The sequence below is a fragment of the Antennarius striatus genome, chromosome 18 (genome assembly GCF_040054535.1).
Source record: "Antennarius striatus isolate MH-2024 chromosome 18, ASM4005453v1, whole genome shotgun sequence".
Classification (NCBI taxonomy): domain Eukaryota; kingdom Metazoa; phylum Chordata; class Actinopteri; order Lophiiformes; family Antennariidae; genus Antennarius; species Antennarius striatus.
Genome location: NC_090793.1, coordinates 14,931,164 through 14,950,340, shown reverse-complemented (window position 1 = coordinate 14,950,340; position 19,177 = coordinate 14,931,164). Strand labels below are relative to the sequence as shown.

At 38.6% G+C, this 19,177-nt stretch overlaps 1 protein-coding gene across 1 annotated transcript in view; it reads right to left on the bottom strand.

The window, feature by feature from the left end:
- LOC137612302 (collagen alpha-1(XI) chain-like) overlaps positions 1–10,588 on the bottom strand; it is a 74,745-nt gene extending 64,157 nt beyond the window's left edge. The window contains exons 1-4 of the mRNA XM_068340766.1: positions 10,245–10,588; positions 4,379–4,543; positions 2,187–2,400; positions 1,089–1,251 (exon numbers count right to left, since the gene is read on the bottom strand). Of these exons, the coding sequence (XP_068196867.1) occupies positions 1,089–1,251; positions 2,187–2,400; positions 4,379–4,543; positions 10,245–10,359 (657 nt within the window). The 5' untranslated portion in view covers positions 10,360–10,588. The remainder of the gene's footprint in view (positions 1–1,088; positions 1,252–2,186; positions 2,401–4,378; positions 4,544–10,244) is intronic.
- Between the last annotated feature and the right edge of the window lie 8,589 nt (positions 10,589–19,177).

Sequence of the window (19,177 nt, the reverse complement as noted above, 5' to 3'; positions counted from 1 at the left end):
TTTGGAGTTAGCATTCAACTATTTTTTTCCAATCATTGCTACCTGTGCTTGCAATGGTCAAGTCAATAACCGATAAGCTGTGACGTATCATTCTCAACTGATTCTCAGCAGTCACTTTAATCAAGGGGATAGTGAAATTGTCCAATACACAGATCCAAAATTCATACATCTCAGACGACATGTTGTCCGATTATAAATAAATGAATTCTATCCAGCCTGACTCTGTCTTATATTGAGTCAACCATTCAACAAGTGATGAGAGGGAAAAAAACACTGAATAACAGGCTTTGAGAAAGACATTGCTCATGGCTCTTCTCAAGTACACAAAGAACATACTGTTGCTCTGCCCAATAAAATTCAGCAGTGACTTTATATGCAAGTTAAGACAAATAAAAAAATCTGGCATTAAAGCGTTTTGACATAAAGTATTAGTGTTAAATTTGTTCCTTTCCCAACGGTAAATGAGACTGACTGACGGTGAAATCAGTGCTAGCTATTAATTGGATCCACAATCAAATCCAATTAATTAAAATGAAAATAAATAAATAAATAAATCATTGGCATGTAGGTGACATTTCCAAACTTACTGAAAAAACAGTTACATCAAAGTAAAGGTGTCTGGATTACGGTGGAAATGGGGACTGGACATCTTGGTTCAGAGCCTTGTGCGAGACGTAAATCGTACTTATTTTGTCTATGAGGCAATACTTCTCAGATTGCATAACGACCAGAAGCAAGAGCAAGTGGCAAGTTTGTTTATGTTTAATGTTAAGAAAATAACTAACCAAAAACATCTCAAACTAATCAATCATCAAGCTGAATTTTATACATTTCATCTGAACACAGATAAAAATGTGAGAGGCCACAATTCTGCTTCCCCTCACCTCTCCTAACCCCAACTAATCGCTTCCAGATTCTACTAGCTTAATTCTTCCAAGTGCAAGCATGAGCTTGACATCCAACTTTTCCTTTCACTCAACATAAAAGCACATAAGTTAATTTTCCAACATGTCAAAACACCCTTCAGCAAATTTTCCTCCATGGCCATCACGATACGCCTTGCAAAATCCAGGCAATGCTTCTCTTACCTCAAAGACTTCCTCATCGAGGATTCTGGTGCCAAAGACTGTAATGCCCTCTGTGTCAATGACAGCCTGGTCACTCCTTCCGAGGGGTCTGACCACTTTCTTCTTACAGTCCACAATGATGGTGACACTTTTCTTCTCCACACTGATAGCGACACGATGCCATCTGTGCAACAAAGGAGGAGAAAAGGAAATCAGAATTGCAGCTAGACTGGATCTTTCTGTCTATTCCAAAAGACCTTTACAGTATCGTTAAAGGTAAACTCTCAAAATCAGAACGAACATAGTAACTGCATTGTATGTTTACACTGGCTTTAATGTAATTCATCACATATAATCAAGGACAATTATTTCAAGACATTTCTGTGAGGATTGGTGCCAAATATGATTCCACTGCACAATAATTGTTAACAATTGCTGTAAATACAGTGGAAAAGAATAGGGTGTCATTAAAATATTGCTAAAAAATGTATTTGCTTTCACTGTCTGACTGGTTCCATATGGATCAGAGACTGAATAAACATAACACGGTCAGTAACCCTCACAGCTGTGTCCCAGTCAAGTAGAACAGAAGAGTTGAGTATGATTTGAGTGACACATTTCATTAATGATAAGCAGGACTAGACGTTTGTGTCATGTTTCACTTTCTGGTCATGTGTGCCCCTCCTCATCTGTGCTCACCTAATCCTTGATTATGTCACCCGCACCTACTAATCACTCCACATTAGTCCTGCTTATACTCCTCCTTTGTATCTTGTCTTGTCACCAGTTTGTTTTTATGGTCACCCTCAGTCATAGTCTTTGAGTGTATGATCCTTTCCTGTTTTTTGACCTTGTCTTTTGCCTTATGTTTTGGACACCTATGCCTTGTGTTAATTGTCTTCCTGTGTTTTGACCTCTTCTGGTGTGGATTTTCACCAGTTTCTATGGTGCATTTGAGTCTTGTATTCCCTCTGCCACGTTCATGCAAGTTAGGTATTCAATCTTCTTTTGAAGCAATAAAATGATACAATGCAGAGACCCAGTAGAAAACCAACCCTCCACATCTGACTTTTAGCATGCTCAAGCCTGCTTGAGAACTAGTTAGTTACCGGTACTTACTTTCCATCGGCAAGGTTGATGGAGTGGAACAGGGGGTATTCTTCAGGGGCTGGTTTGCCATTCTGGTCTTCATACAGGAAGACAGGACCACGGCCCACTTCCACACCAAGCTGCTGGATGCCTTGCTGGTTGTATACAGACAGCAGGAAGGACTGGAGGCCAGCCTTGGGCTTGATGGTAAACAGGATGGAAAAATCTTCTGGGAACACTCCCTCTGAAGGCGACATAAGCAGCAGGCAGGTTGGTATGACAGATACGTAGCCATGAAATCTTAAGTGCACATTCAGATTGTGCAGGATTGCCTTCTTATGCATATAAAATGTGAACTGCCCCCAACCATCACATTGTTATTAAATTTATTTAACTCTTTTGGTAATGTTAGGTCACACGTGTTTTTCTCATTTTAGAAGATCCTGCATATTATTGCATACCTTCCTTGTATAAGTTAATGCAATAGCTTTGGTTATCAAAAAGAAAAATTAAATTTGAACTAGTGGAATGTCAGTCTTTCACCTACTTTGCAGTTACACTGAAGCTCTACAGCCTTGAATTGTGAAAAGAATAATCTGCATTACATGTGAAGAAGAACCAAAGGACAGACTCACCCGGTGCTCTTTCTGTCTCACATCTATCTTTCACCGTTATAACTAGGGCAATTGTATTGCAATGACTAAATTGAATCATGTTAATTTTATTATGTGAATTACTGTCGCTTCACATTAAAGTCTGAAGGGAGAAAGTAATGTCTAAAGACAGTGTGTAGACATCTGGATCTGAAGAAGTGTTTATTAGGGAAGCTGAAAGCGACATTGGCATCCACTGAAAGGCCTCAGTCATGCATGTAACTTGAATCAATGACAAAATAACATTGATCAAACCCATGCCCAATTAGTTGAGGGCACTTTGACAGTTTCTTCCATTGCACCTTCAACATCTCACCTCTCAAGCATTATTCTGTCCCTCCAATTTCCATTACTGAAAGTGTAAAGTGTGAGTTTAAGCCAGGAATGTAGTTCTACTTCATTCTTTTTTCCTTCATTTAGTCTTCAGGCCAATTTAAACACACAAATATACCGCAGGACTATTTTCTTAACAGTGACCTGACCTGACTTATCCTTAATACATTTATCTACACATGTTGTGAGTAATTAAGTAATAATGGGTATTTATAACTTTTGCCAAGTAGTAAATAAACAGGCCTCAAATTAATGTACAGTAAATGTTAATGTTGCACATTTATGTTGCATGCATTATGTTTGCATTGTAAATGTAACATGTTTCAGGATGGTACTAAAGTAATTACAACGGCAATTGGCAACTGACATCTGTCGGCAGCCTTTTCTGCAACCATTAGTAATGATATAACTCATAGTTTTTAATTGTTAGAGTAGCTAAATAGCAATTAGTGTAGGAAAGTAGTAAAGCAATAGTAATACAGTAAAGTAGCTTTTGTGTTTCCGTTTGTGGACTCCTTTTCTAATTAAATAATGACGGCTCGATTTTGCACAAACAACTGAGCAGCAGCCTTTGAGTCAGGCAATGAGCATTTAGAAACAAACCCCGCCAGGTTTTGCTACTCGAGTCAAAGGCAGCGTGCTGCCAGAAACCCAGCTCCACAAGAGAAACTTAATTGACAAAACCAGTCAACACAACATCAATATAAATAAATATTCCTCTCAGTTTATAAACTGTGGCTTACCTTTAAAAAGTTTGTATTCTGATTTGAGTCATATGTTTTCTTGAAATTTCAGACTGTGTTGAGTGACTTCATTCCCTATTGGCTCTGCAGACCTGCTGATCTACCAATGTGTGCATGGGCGTTATACAGAAACAACTGCTAAGAGTCTGCTTTCCAGCACACATGAGTTTGTTGTGGTGCTGTTTCTTTATTGCTATTTTACTTTGGTTATTTTACTTAGCCATTCAAAATGCAAATAATCTGTTTAATTTCCATCAAAAATAACGATTTCATGAGCAGCATTTTTTAAAAGAAATGCCAGGTAGTCAGTTGATGAAAAACCATGATCCCTTCAGTGACTGTTATTTGGCCCATTTCCTTAGCAGTGATGAGTGAGTCAGAAAACATTACATTCAAAATGTTATGTTAATCCTGTTCTGTGGTACCAAATTTGAACAGTTTGGAGCCTCCTTAGCGGAAAAGCTCTTAATCACCAAAAAAGGAAAGACGTTACCTGGGAAAAGCTGTTTGGTTGGGGAGCTGATCTGAGAATTTTTTCCGACTCTGTAAGCGATGTCAGGTTTTGATCCTCTCCGAACTGTGCAGTAGCCTGTTGTTTTCCGTACTCCTTCAGGAGAACTCTGGAAGTCGAGAGCCTTCAGTACATCTACTGGTTCAACTGAGAAGACAAAGCAAAGAATGTATTACTGAAAACCAGTGAACATTTGACAAAACCAATTTATTAATGAAATGGAAAATATGTCCAGAAAAAAAGTGTTGAGTCAACTTATTCTGGTGGCGTTATTCCTGCCTGTGCCCTTAAGTGGCTTTGGTTTTGCTTTTCTGAATGATAGTATTAATTTTACTATAATGGACATATGTGAAAATGTGTTTAGATTTTATAAACTGTTCCATGATGCATTCACTTGTGGTGGTGCAAAGGAAAAAGACTTTCTTAATCATGACTCAGCTTGTGAGCACGGCTTTGTTTCACTCTCAACTCTTTAATGCCAAAGCAAAATCATGAGGAAACTGCTGAAAACACTTTTGAAATTGGGCATTAAATTGAGTACCATTTCTAAGCTTAATTGCCACATATTCTAGTGCAGTATAAAATACAGGAATTTGGCAAAAACAAAGAAATTTAAAGAAAAATTACAACATAAGACATCTAAATGCAGCGATTACAGTGATCTATGAGGCTACAGAGAGAAACTACCATAAATTCCTATATTGAGCGCACCTAAATATAAACTGCACCAATTAAATTTTAAAAGAAAAAAAATGTGTTTATGGCCGCGCATGTCTATAAGTTGTAGTTGTCAAAGTGTTGTAACATGAGATATTAACACACAAATATTTATAAACACACAAAGTTTTTTTAATTACTGGCTTTTTAGCAGTATAAAAATGCTGCAGACTCCAACATCTCACCATCGATTGATTGATGCCAAGCTCATATTGCTTTCTTTGTGAGTTTCCCATCATAAGGAGTGTTCATGATCTGTTAAATGTCTGTTCAAAACACAAACTACGATAGTGTCTTCCTCGACACGCTGTCTGTGTCGCTCTTGCACTTCCTTCTAGAGCGCCCCCTGGAGGTCATTAGCTTGTAAAAATTGTTGTTTAAGCCACAAGGTTCCAAATGTGTGAAAAAAGTAACAGCTTACATCCCCGGAATTTACGTATCTTTATTAGTAAGCAGTGTTCATGTTATGAAAGCTTGCATGTACACGTGTACTGAAGACATACGTATTTCAACAATTTACAGAACACCTAACAGGACCTGGCATTTTGATGTTGTTACACCCTTCGCCTGCTCTTGGGCTGTTGGCCAAATCTTGGTGTTGGTTTATGACCTGCCTTGGCGGGGAAGCAGTGAAAATGTTAGGAACCAGTCACCAGACATAAGTGACCCCTTACTGAGGTCACTGTTACCCCTTAGCCAAAAGCAACAGTATCTATGTGGTAATAAATATAGGTCTTTAGAATAAAGGGAGCGCAGAGGGGGGGTGCAGATTTACAAACTTCTTAACACTAACAGCCTCTTTTGTATCAACAGACCTGGACCTCACGGGTGAAACTGCTGAGCACCACAGCCATAAACACTGCTTCTCCTTTTTATTCCCTCTTGCAATTGTTTTGCATTAATTCCTGAAACATTTAGTCTTTATTCACAGTCTGCCTATTCTGTTCTGTAGCTGTTTTCCTCTTAAATAGTTGTCTCTCCAATTCCCCACAAGTCATGTTATCAGTTAGTGTGCTTATGAGGAAGCTTAACAGGTTTTAAGACTACAGTTTATCAACAGGGGTGCTGATATATAAAACAGTGTTATCCAAGATTTAACATGTTTCCCTGAGGCAGTGGTATCTTTACACACTAAAAGTAACTCTAATTCAGTCATAATGGGAAATTTAATGGGAAAAATAGTAATTATAATGGCTTCTGGCTTATATTTTATTGATGTGACAGCACAGCTCTATCAAAATGTTTTTACTCAAGATTAGTGCAGCGCCTGCTGCCTTGCAATTTAATAACATCTGTACTCTCTAGTTCCAATGAAGTGATTTAAGGAATGAGAATTGCACTATATATAAGCTTTCTTGAAAAATTAGATGTACATCTAAGAAAGGAGTAGAAAAACAAAATCCCCAGTATAGAAAACAAAATGGATATATTTCACTCCAAACCAAACTCATTTCAACCCAAGTATGAACTGTTACCAAACCCACAGCAGCAAAAACCAGCTTGACCATACTGTCAGTATCTCAAGAGGCAGGATGTGTCCTCTTATTCAGTCATGATAAACTATAGTCAACTGGAAAGAGAAACCGTCTGAAGAATGCTTGATAAGAGGCTAAATATGAAATCTCTGTACCCTGTAAAAAAAGATCCATGTATCTAAAACCGATTTAGAAACACTGTGGGAAAAGGATTTAGAGGAATCAGATAGACGCCATTTTTTGAAATTCACGTTTAAGAAAATCTTGCCTAACCAGGAAGAGAATTAGATCAAGACAAAAAACGTCTAGATGAACCAAAACAGGTGGTGATAATCTTTAATATGTATCTAAACCATTTTTGCCACATGCTCTCTTTATATGAGACATTTACAATCTCGACGACAATAATTGCACTTTTATCTTTCAGCGCTTGCACTTACCTAAACATTTCAAGTTATTGTGAAAAGAATTTTATAATGAAAATATATGTCTGTTTACACTTTCTGAAAAGTCATGTGTGACATGAAGCCAGGAAGTATTGTGCTTTTCGTGTTCGTTTTTAGTGACCAGGAGGGGGTCTGATGGGTGGAGTTACAAATCCACATGCTGAACCCATTATGGCAATGGCACCACTCCCTGTACCCCCCTAACTAAAACATACATGAGACTAAAAGGAGAAGGCCCCATCCCTGTAGCTACTTCTCTTGTGACCAGAAAAATAACAGCGCAAGTGGTGAATTAAACCTGCTTCATTCAAACACATGCTGGGGAATCGTTTCCTTAGCTCGCACATGTGTTCTCAAAGTGATGGAAAGGGTTTTTTTTGTGTGTGTGGGGGGAGTAATTCTGATAAGGGTACAGATTATCTGAAGCCACAGATCATGACTATTTAATGTCAAATGGCAAAAGTGACATCAACCTATCTGCACTCCAGGGAAGCAAAGAAGAATCTATTTGTCTTTCTATAAAATTCAGTCGCACCGTGACTTTTTTTCAAAATAAAGAATAAATAGCCTTTACGCAAAAACAGCCATTTTCAGACCTTATCCCAGTTTGTTTTTGTGCTTAGAACTGCCCAATTGAATTCTGCCTGTACCAAATGCCATTTTTTACGTCACACCAAATGCCTCATAAAAAGGAGAATACGTAGTATGTGGCTTTTCTGAATATTGTCCCAAGTACGCAGCTACTGGTTTTTGAAAAAAAGAAAGAAAACTTGTACTAAAGGTCTCTTTGTTTCTAAATGCCTTTCTACATTAGTGCATACCTCCAGGCCTCATATATTCCAGATGTACTGAATTTGCCAGGACACCCCACTCCACCCCACCACACACACACACACACACACACACACACACACACACACACACACTCACATGCACGTATGCATGCACCCACCCACACACACAGACACACACTCACTCACACCCTTACTCTTCAGTCCCTCTTCTTTCTACAAGCACCACTTCACAGAAGCCCTGAAAAAACAGACAGCCTCCCAAAACCCATGAAAGATGCAAAATGAATAGGCACATCTCCTTTAAAGCATTTCAGCCATGTAAGGTTTGAGCCAGCATCTTATATCTCCAACACATCTCAAAAAATATAACAGACACCCATCCTTGAAAAAAGAAATAGACCATATTATAATGATATGGCAGAAAACCACAAGAGAGAGAAGAGCTCTCTCATGCTAGACGTAGACCAGCCACAGTCTTATCTGAGGTGTAATTTGTCAGTCTCTCTGATTTTTAATGGCGCATCTTCCTGACTGCTGTTGGGACGGATGAAATACAATCTGCCATGTTAACAAGCTACTAACATTACAAGGCAGAGAGATTTCCCCAGAGGCAGTGGAGCCTGTATTGACATGACCATCTTTTAAAATCAGTACAGCAGTTTCAGTAGCAGACCCTTGCACATTAAAAAGCAATTTTTACCAATATAAGACATTTTTCCCAATACTCCTTGTCTCATAAGTCATCAGAGCCATGCAGCTTGATGTTTAACTTTAGACTTGTGATTAATGGTTGGGTTTGTGACAATTTGACTTGACATCACCCCGCAATTCATCATCTTTTCTGTGTCACTGCCATCTACCAAGAGTTGGCAACATAGGGGGCATTTAAGGACATTGGAAAGCCTTTAAATATTTGCTAGCATATCAAGCAGTTGTGGTTGGTTTAAGTATCACTTAGAATGAAGAAAGATGGGCAATGGGCAAGTCATGCTGTACTATTATCTTTCATTTTTTTGAAAGGAGTCTGCAATTTGACCTTCACTGACTACTGTAATTACTTTAAATATAATTGTATGCTATAGTTAAAACAATTAATAGTGATTAAAATAGGATGAAATTTAAAAAGTGTCATACACCCCCCTCCCAAACACACACCCTAATTCGAAAACACACCCTAAAGTGGGGGGCGGGGGACCAGTGCCATGAAAAATAGACACTGAAGAACAGTATGAACGTCTCAATGAGTTCACGGAAAAATAAATATAAAGAAGTATTTGAAGTATTAATGTGACCCACATTCTTCAAAGAAAAAAAAAAGGGAAAATACTCCAGATTTTTCTTTTTCCATCACCGCCCTTTCCTGGACTCAGTGGGAGCCCAGTTGATGTGGAAACATGGTGATCCTCCAGGTCAGAATTTGATTTTCAATCCAATAATTTCACAGTGTTGCATCTAAAGTATCATATAGACTACCAGAACCACAATAAATAAATAAATCAATTGAAAAAATAAATAAAGATGATTTATTCACTGTCAGGCTGTGATACCAATCTGGCAGGAGACAGATTATAAGGCAAATAAGAAACACATGTCAGCCTTTGTCTCAGTGATTCATCTACAAAAGTCAATTTACATTTTGGAAAAGTACAGTGTGCTACCATTGCCCAACAAATACCGCGCGTAAACGCCATGCGTAAAGCTTTTCGGGATTCTAATGCACAGCCAAGCACTGAAGTTTGGCTTCAAATTTAAAAATCTTGACGTCATTTACAGTATTGATGATTCATATTAATGTGTATATTATCCCTCTGATTGCTCACAAGTATATGTGAAGGCCATACATTTTGCTGATTACTGGAATTTTTGTCAGGAAATCAACCTCAATTTCTCTCTGACCACACCTGGATGACAGACTTCATCCGGTACCCAGGAAACCAAGAGCGCATCGTATCGTGGTGATCGGTGCCAGTCATAACATTATTACCACAGTCAGCATGAATTTATAGAGTTGGGTTACTACCTAGTAGCTAATTAAAGATTATGGGGGTTTTTTAAGGGATAATTAAGGCAGAAATAGGCTGACAGAGCAACGCCTATTATAACTTACTGCAAAGTCTGAAGCAGGTGAAGTTATTATATGTTATGGGCTTAACACGTTGTGAAACTTCAGTCGTCGCCCTTGAGTTAATTTCACTGGGGTATAAAGCACACACAAAAAGCATGAATCCATATGGATTGACCTATACATAATTAGAAAGTTTGGCAATCTCAGATGTTATCATGAAAGTTGACTGCCAGTGTCTCAGGGACTGCCACTCCTATCAAAAAGACCCGTCGGTCGCCAGTACCGACGCTCCCAGAGATGCCCTGGAGTTGGCACCGTTTCTGTGGAGTCTGGTTGGATAAAGCATCTTACCTGCTCTGACACTGGCAGCTTGTAGAATGAAAATGAATGTGACGGCAGCGGTTAACGTCGAATCCCATAGCCAGCGTTTCGTTTTCCACCTGGTGGTCCACCTTTTCATCTCCATGCTGAGCACCCGTTGATGTACAGAAAACGGGCGACTTTTTGATCAAATTCGGCGCCTTCCACAATCCACAAGGTTGTGCTTATACTAGAGCGCCATGTGTGAATGTATTGCCTCTCACAGACTGGGCCCTTCAGATGTGCTCCCCCTTAAGCCCAGCTGTCAGACTGATGTTAAAGGGATTTCATGAAAAAGGCAAACTTTCTTCCCTGAGTGTTGGACAATCAGGAGGCTGGCAGAGAACACTAAACCAGAACGCAAGAAAAGATTCTGACGCTGGAAAAAAATCCTCCGTTCATCAAATCACCGTCCAGAAAAGTTTACTCGGGACCCGCCTACTTTTTTCTGGTTTTTAAAAAAAAAAAAAAAATTTAAAGTCTAAGGAGCATCAAGTGGAGCGTCTCAATTCCCCAGTGCAACCAAGAAGCAGGGACGTGCAGTGTCTTTGACAGATATTAATCCAGTTACCATGAACATACTCCTAGGCTCTTTCACACTTGGCAACTGATATTTAAATGGAAGATACACATCAAAACGATGGAAGTTTCCCATAGGAAAATCGTCCTTTTTTTCTTTCTCTTTTACAAGACATGGATCAACATAAAAAATAGTGCACAAAGTTAAATCACACACACACACACACACACACACACACACACACACACACACACACACACACACACACACACACACACACACACACACACACACACACACACACACACACACACACACACACACACACTCACCTTATGCATATTAGGAGTTGTGTTGGAGCAGTGGTCTTATTATAGGTCTCCTTAAAGCCCAACAAAAGCACGAGAATGTGAGAAGAACCTCATCAGCATCTGTAATAGCCAACAGACAACACAGAAACCTCAACTGACCAAATAAAATATTTCTTAAAATGTTCCTCTATGGAGTTCTAATTTTTTTTTAACATTAAGAAACCTGAGGCTTGGAAATCAATAGTAATTAAAGATGAATGGAACAACAACAACAAAAATACAAGGATGGATGATGTCCTCTTCTTGAAATTGTTTCCTTGTGTAGCAATTGAACACATTGTCGTGTTTTATCAAAAGGAATAAAATAGATATACTTTGTAGATACTTAGTGTGATGGGGTGACTATTCAGTAAAACACTTTTCAATTGTTGGTAAGTATTTGGATACAGTGTGTAAGTGGACTGTGAATACATGTCTGGATTTTGTTTCAGTAACCTCATATGTCACTGCATGACTTTAATTAATAGTAGCAGAAGTTAAAATTCATAGTGTGCAAAGCTGTGCTCTGATTTATTAGGACCATACAATGTTAAATCATATAAATAATAAGTCAATTTTGCTCAGCATTTTTATAATTAGTTTCATGTGGTTGCAAGTTGAAACCACATGAAATGAAAACCCTTGTTATTTTCTCTTTGCCTGTGAACATCTCTACTGGGTCAGAGAAGATTACCTCACACGTTGGTTAACATCTAATGAGATAATAATTTTCTCACAGTGCAGGGATATAACTGGTATATTTTTCTTTTGTAGTTAATAGCTCATCTGAACTTGAATGGACCAAATAGAAATATGTTCTCAAGGCAAATTTGCTATATCAACAAAATGAAAGGTCTGTAGCCATGGATTTTTTGGGCTGTACCAAATCTGGTGCGTTGTATCAATGTTCATGTTAGTATGCTAATGTTTCACTGGCACTGTTAACATGAGCATGCCAAGGATTGAATGTCTTGTTAAATATTTTACAAACATTTAGGCATAAACATAAACATCTGAACAAATACTAACCTGATCAGTTAGTAACAGAGAAAACATGATTGTACAACATCTGTACCAAATACAAACACAATCTGCCAACATTTTTTTTTCCAAACAAGTCCTTAAGATAATTCACCTTGGACTAAAACGGGCCAAACTGGGACAATTTGGGGGCAGGGGTGGACATATAGTACGATCTCATGTGCATTGAAAAAGCTGATACAGTTTTTGATTTCTTGACAGGCCATTTGCAGAGGCTCAGAGATTTGCTTCATCAGGCAGATGGTTAGAGGGCATCCATCTGGATACCTGTATTAAAACTAAAAATCAAAATGAAGTCTATATAATTTGAGAGATTGACATTTTTCGAAAGTAAAAAAAAATGTCTGGAGATCTGCAGAGAATGTGAACTTCGTCCCAGAGCACATGGAAGCTGCACAGAATTTTTTAGTAAGTGCTGGAAACAGTGAAACTTCAGGACTGCCACCATTGAAAGTGTATAAAAAAAATCAAGATAAGTGTATCAATACATGGAAGAAATATTTCTTTGAGTGATGGCTCTCATGGACAATCTGAATTGTTTGTGATTTACTCACAGCCCATTGTGACAATCTTGTGACCGTGTGGCAATATTCTCCTCGCTCTTGAAAGCAGATGCAGTATGGATTCTGTTTTTTGTTGCTAATGGATGTATTTTTTTTCCCATCATTCCATTTCAACTTGTTTGGCAGAAAACAGCTGATCATCTTGTACATGTTGCTCCCTGGGACTACAGCCCAAAATGTTTGATTTAATATGATGAGCCCTCCTGCACCGGTATAAAGTTATTTTGTACAAAAACATTCTCTAGTTTTCCTTTAAAACAGCCAACAAAATGGTGTAGCTCCAAACTGACTGCTGCTTACTGGGATAGTCTACACTTTTCAGGATATGTTGTCTTTAGAACAAGCATCTTTGTAGTTAAAACCATATGATTACAGCTGATGCATGTACGTCCAATGTGTACCAAGATGACATTGTATAATTATTCTATACTAAGTCTCTGATTAAACATGGACCAACCAACAGCAGCTATAAAAACAAAAATGTCCTGAAACTATTGCCCAGAGGCTGCCTTTCTTCAGAAATAAACTTTTAATCTGATTCATTCCAAGTTTCAGATTACAGTTCTTCTTACTACTCACCACAAAGAGTAGACTGACACAAATCTCTGTCATTTTAGAGTCATTTCAGCCTAGGGTTTGTTACTTTAAGAGAAATATACTATAGATATCTATGTAATTGTAATAAGAGATCCTCATGGAACACTAAAAGGTATCCAATAAATATCTTTTGATTTCCCCCCCCCCCCCCAAACTCAACCATGAAAATCAGAATGGGACACAAAAATCCAGAGGGGTTTTAAAGTAATGCCCTGAACATACTGTATGTCTCTACTTGGATGATGGATATTTTCTTTATTTGTTTTTCTCTATTTGAAAAACAAATTAAATCCAAGTCTTCTGAGCTCAGACATCCTCAGCCCAAGTACTATAGATGTAGCTTCATGAAACTGTTGATTGTAGGACTCATCCACCAAGTAGCTCATGTGTAGCTGGCTGGGGCTTGGAAGGGATGCATACTAGACAGAGCAGACCACATAACCACAAAGTGGAATGCATGTTTGTAGGGCATGCTGATTATGCATGCATGCATGTGGCACACAGCATCACCTGAATGGAGTTTGCAGGGACCTTTCTACAGTGTGATGCCATTGTCATACCTTTTATTATGTAATCATTGACACCCATATCAATCTGTTTCTTTGCAGGATAAATATAGACAGGTAAGAGAGTACTTGGTGTGTCATCTGGAAGGAAAGTAGATAAGGAGGTACAGGAGTTTATACAGAGAAAGAGGTTAGCTAAGAAGAAGTGGGACACTGAGAGGACCAAGGAGATTAGACAGGAGTACAGGGAAATGCAGCGTAAGATGAAAGTAGAGGTAGCAAGGCCAAACAAGGGGCTTATGATGACTTGTATGCTAGGTTGGACGGTAAGGAGGGGGAGACTGAGCTGTACAGGTTGGCAAGACAGAGAGAGAGAGATGGGAAGGACATGCAGCAGGTTAGGGTGATTAGGAAAGGGATGGAAGTGTATTGACAGGTGGCAATAGTGTGATGGGAAGATGGAAAGAGTACTTTGAAAAGCTGAAAAACGAGGAAAACGAGAGAGAACAAAGACCAGAAGAGGTGACTGTTGTGGACCAGGAAGTAGCAAAGATTAGTCAGGATGAAGTGAGGAGGGCATTGAAGAGGATGAAGAGTGGAAAGGCACTCGGTAATGATGATATACCTGTGGAGGTATGGAAGTGTCTAGGAGACGTTGCAGTAGAGTTTCTGACTGGGTTGTTCAACATGATCTTTGATGTGAAATGATGCCTGAGGAATGGAGAAGTGTGCTGGTGCCCTTTTTTTTAAGACTAAGGGAGATGTGCAGAGTTGTGGCAACTACAGAGGAATAAAGCTGTGAAGTTATAGGAAAGAGTAGTTGAAGCTAGACTAAGGGCAGAAGTGCGAATTTGTGCGCAGCAGTATTGTTTCATGCAAAAACAGAGTACTACAGATGCAGTTTTTGCTTTGAGGATGTTGATACAGAAGTACAAAGAAGGCCAGAGGGAGCTTCAATGTGTTTTTGTAGATCTGGAGAAAGCTTATGACAGGGTGCCCAGAGAGGAACTGTGGTATTGTATGAGGACGTCTGGAGTGACAGAGAAGTCATGTTAGAGCGGTGCAGGACATGTATGAGGACTGCAGGTGTGACAGAGGACTTCAAGGTGGAGGTGGGACTGTACCAGGGATCAGCTCTGAGTCCCTTCTTGTTCGCTATGGTGATGGACAGGCTGACAGACGAGGTTAGACAGGAATCTTCATGGACTATGATGTTTGCAGGTAACATTGTGATCTGTAGCGAGGACAGGGACCAGGTGGAGGAGAAGCTATCGAAGTGGAGGTTTGTCCTGGAAAGGAGAGGAATGAAGGTTAGCTGCAGTAAGACAGAGTACAAGTGTGTGAATGAGAGGGACCCAAGTGGAAGAGTGAGGTTACAAGGAGAAGAGATCAAGAAGGTGGAGGATTTTAAGTACTTAGGGTCAATAGTTCAGAGCAATAGATAATGTGGAACAGAGGTGAAGAAGCATATACAGGCAGGATGGAACGGGTGGAGAAAAGTGTCGGGTGTGATGTGTGATAGAAGAGTTTCAGCTAAAATGAAAGGAAAGGTGGACAAAACTGTGGTGAGACCAGCGATAATGTTTGGTCTAGAGACAGTGTCACTGAGGAAAAGACAGGAGACAGAGCTGGAGGTAGCAGAGATGAAGATGCTGAGGTTCTCTCTGGGAGTGACCAGAATGGATAGGATCAGGAATGAGTACATCAGAGGGACAGCACATGGTAGAGGTTTTGGAGATAAAGTCAGAGAGGCCAGACTGAGATGGTTTGGACATGTCCAGAGGAGAGATAGTGAATATATTAGTAGAAGGATGCTGAGTTTTGAACTGCCAGGCAGGAGGCCTAGAGGAAGACCAAAGAGGAGGTTTATGGATGTAGTTAAAGAGGACATGAAGGTAGTTGTTGTGAGAAAAGAGGATGCAGAAGACAGGGTTAGATGGAGGCAACTGATTCGCTGTGGCAATCCCTGAAGGGAAAAGCCGAAAGGAGAAGAAGATACTACTACAGACCAGATCTTCCCTTTAAGCAGACCTGTCTTGGGCTCCTTTGTGTAATTGTAATTGATGTTTTACTGGCCCATGCTGTACCCTTCCAAAAGTTTATTGGCATATTTTTGCTTCTTAAGAACTAACCAACAAACTAATAAACAAAGAAACAGTTGCATGTGAGGAGAGTGCCTCCTCAGTATGTGGAAACAATAAACCCAAAGTGGTCATTATATTGGATATAAATCCATTACAAAGTAATTTACACATTTCATAACACACACAATTATTTTTACAATTTGGGATTCTTTTCTGTATGGTACACTTTCTTACATATATTGCAATAAAAGAAGGCATAAAACCCTGATTAATAGTGCAAATGATTTCCATGCATGTTAGTCATCTCATGAACATGTCAAGAATGAAAATATGCGATGAAAAGGAAAAATGTTCTCATGCCTGAGGAAACAATGGATTTACTCGCAATCTCTGAAGAAGCAGAGGTTTATTCTAAATAACGTGGGGGATAAAGATATATAAGTAACTTGCCTACAGCAAAATCAAGTGGCTGAGGAGGAAGGGCTGTCTCTCCTTACTAAGAAGAGGAGGTTAATGATCTGTCAACAATGGTAGCGTCAAGTGCTCGAGTGCTCACCACTTTTTGCAACAACATTAGTTAATTCAGGCAGACTCTGTCAGTGGCTATAGCAGCTGCACTGTGGAAAGTACTTGATCGATTTTATCCCCTAAAAATTAAAATTATATTTGGGTGCAGAACAAGACTGGATCTGCGAAAAGCCTCACTCTGTGGGTTGAAATATCAGGACTGACAAAAGTTTTAGGCTAGATTTCTCCTTGATTGTCAGGAGGGGTGAATTAAGGAGGAAAATCAGCCCACTTTCCATCACACCACTGCACAATAACATTTTCAACAAGAGGCACAGCTGCTCAGCCTGAAAAATGCTGGTGTTTGATTAAAAAACATAAATCTTTAACTGATAATGTGCGAGGAAAAGTCATGAGAGGTTTTTATAAGTGAACATGAGGGTGGACAATAATGCTTCTATTGATTTACGTGGAAATAGCTGTTCAGACTAAAGTACAAATCCTAATGATGGCACAAGAGGAAAAATCAGGGAATTACTAGTCAGCAGGATTTATCTTCTGGGGATCCTGACTTTCTATATCAAATTTCATGATAGTGATAGTTGTAATATTTCATTTGGGACTAGAGAGGGGATTTTTATTACATAAATAATAAGAGGGATGTTGACAGTATAAATAATGGAACAGAATAAAAATATCGTCTTGTAAAATGTAAAATTCTTGACAGCCATACAGAGATATGTCTGTACAATTTGAGCAGTGGAGATCACCTTGTTGAAGAGGACATCCTATTGTTGTGTTTATTGTCATGTGTGTGAAATGAATGCTTTACACTTAGCAGTGAACTGAGGGTTATTGTGAGATAAGTTGAGAGGTCTGTAATAAGCTAAACATGTCCCAGGCATCTCGTATTTCATGAGCCAAAGTCTCCTTGAGCCCTGTCTCCAGTCATCAGCAGTAAAAGCTGACAACAGAGAGATAGTGACTGACATCAAATGCTTGCAAACACAGCCAGGAACAGACCAAAGCTGTTGCTAAGTCATGCTCTGTTATCATACTTTTGAAAAGAAAATTAGGATGTCAAGTACCCAGTTTACACACTGCCTTAAGGTCTTCAGCAGCTAAACTGTAACAGCAAATCAGTCGATAGCATCTAGAAGAGACAATACAGATAGTAAGAAGATGAAAGAAAAAAACTGAAACAAAGGCAAATTGTCAGATGAAGATACACGGCCTAAACACTGAAGACACTTGAACTTATGAACCTCATTGGATTTGGAGCTCTTTGGGAGTTGCTGTTTTTATAAGTCAGGAATGTCTCTCATTACTCAGTGTATGCTGTGATCAAGCATAAACCCTTGTATCATGTTTAATGCTCTGCTTAAAAATGATTTTTTGCTCTTTGCATCTTTCTGTTTCCAGAAGACTATATCCAACGTATTCTTGCATGTGCAGACGAGAAGCAGTCCTCAAATATGAATGCTTTCAGCAACAATCACCTTGAAGTGCTTTTGGTCAATCACTCACAGCTTGGTTGAGGCTATTAATGCCTTTAGCCGATTGTTTTAATAGCTAAAGGCTCTGCATTTATCATTTGTATTAATTTCACTCTAATTTTTGGGAACATCAGATTGATTTCCTAATCAGTGATAAGAATCTGGCAGTTCTTCAGCAATTGAGTCAGGCACGTACACAACCAGTGCCATCAAATTTATCCGTCTTGATTCAGGCAGACAGTTCGAATATGGTTAACAACTTGATAACACAATCAGTCTCTCCCTTGGTGCTGATTGGCTACTCCTCAGTCCAACAGGATGGTTTACTTTTCAAGAAATTTTTTTTTAATTTTATTTTAATATATATACATATAAGAATATATATATATATATATATATATATATATATATATATATATATATATATATATATATATATATATATATATATATATATATATATATATATATATATATATAACACACAGTGTATATATATATTAAACAAATGACTTAAGTTGAGTGGGTGGGTTCTTATAGGTCTAGGCACAAGGAATCCTGGGCTGGACCCCAATAACATGCAGAACATTTCTTCTCAAGGAAACACTAACAATGATCAAAAACTTAAATGAATGGGAAAAAGAAACTATTCCATACTGTTGTGCAGGTTTGGTGGGAATGTTTTAACATTCAGGCAGAAAATTATTCATTCCACTGTTTTTTGAGGATTTTCCAGATACTTAGTCCAAAATAAGTCTATACTAAATTTAAGTGCATTGCTTACTATGTGGTGACCAAGAATTTTAATTTTCTATGTAGGACTCTTTTTGAGTACATACGCCTGAACCAGTATCGATTCAAACTCCAGGTGTTTCTTAAATGAGCCTGAAAATTGTTTGCTTGTCTTACTCATAAACGGGTAGCCAAGTTGTGTCACTGAAAAGGAGGAAAGTATTATAAATAAGTAAAACAAATAGGATGAACTTCAGTAATAAATCAACATCTGACTCTCAGCTAGCTTGAGCAAAACTGGCAAAACACGGGCTATTTATCAAGCAACTGGGGAAGTTATCCAGAAATCAAGACAAGAGTTAACTTGCTCTAAATGAAAGCAAAAGAAAACATACTGTGAATGAAAGTAGATGACACACATGAGATTTGTATCATTGATGAGATATCATCAGTTGTATGTTGTACAGTTCCTGACAGAAGCCTTGTCGCTTATCCGTTTTGTAGAAAGAACAGCTTATAACTTGACTG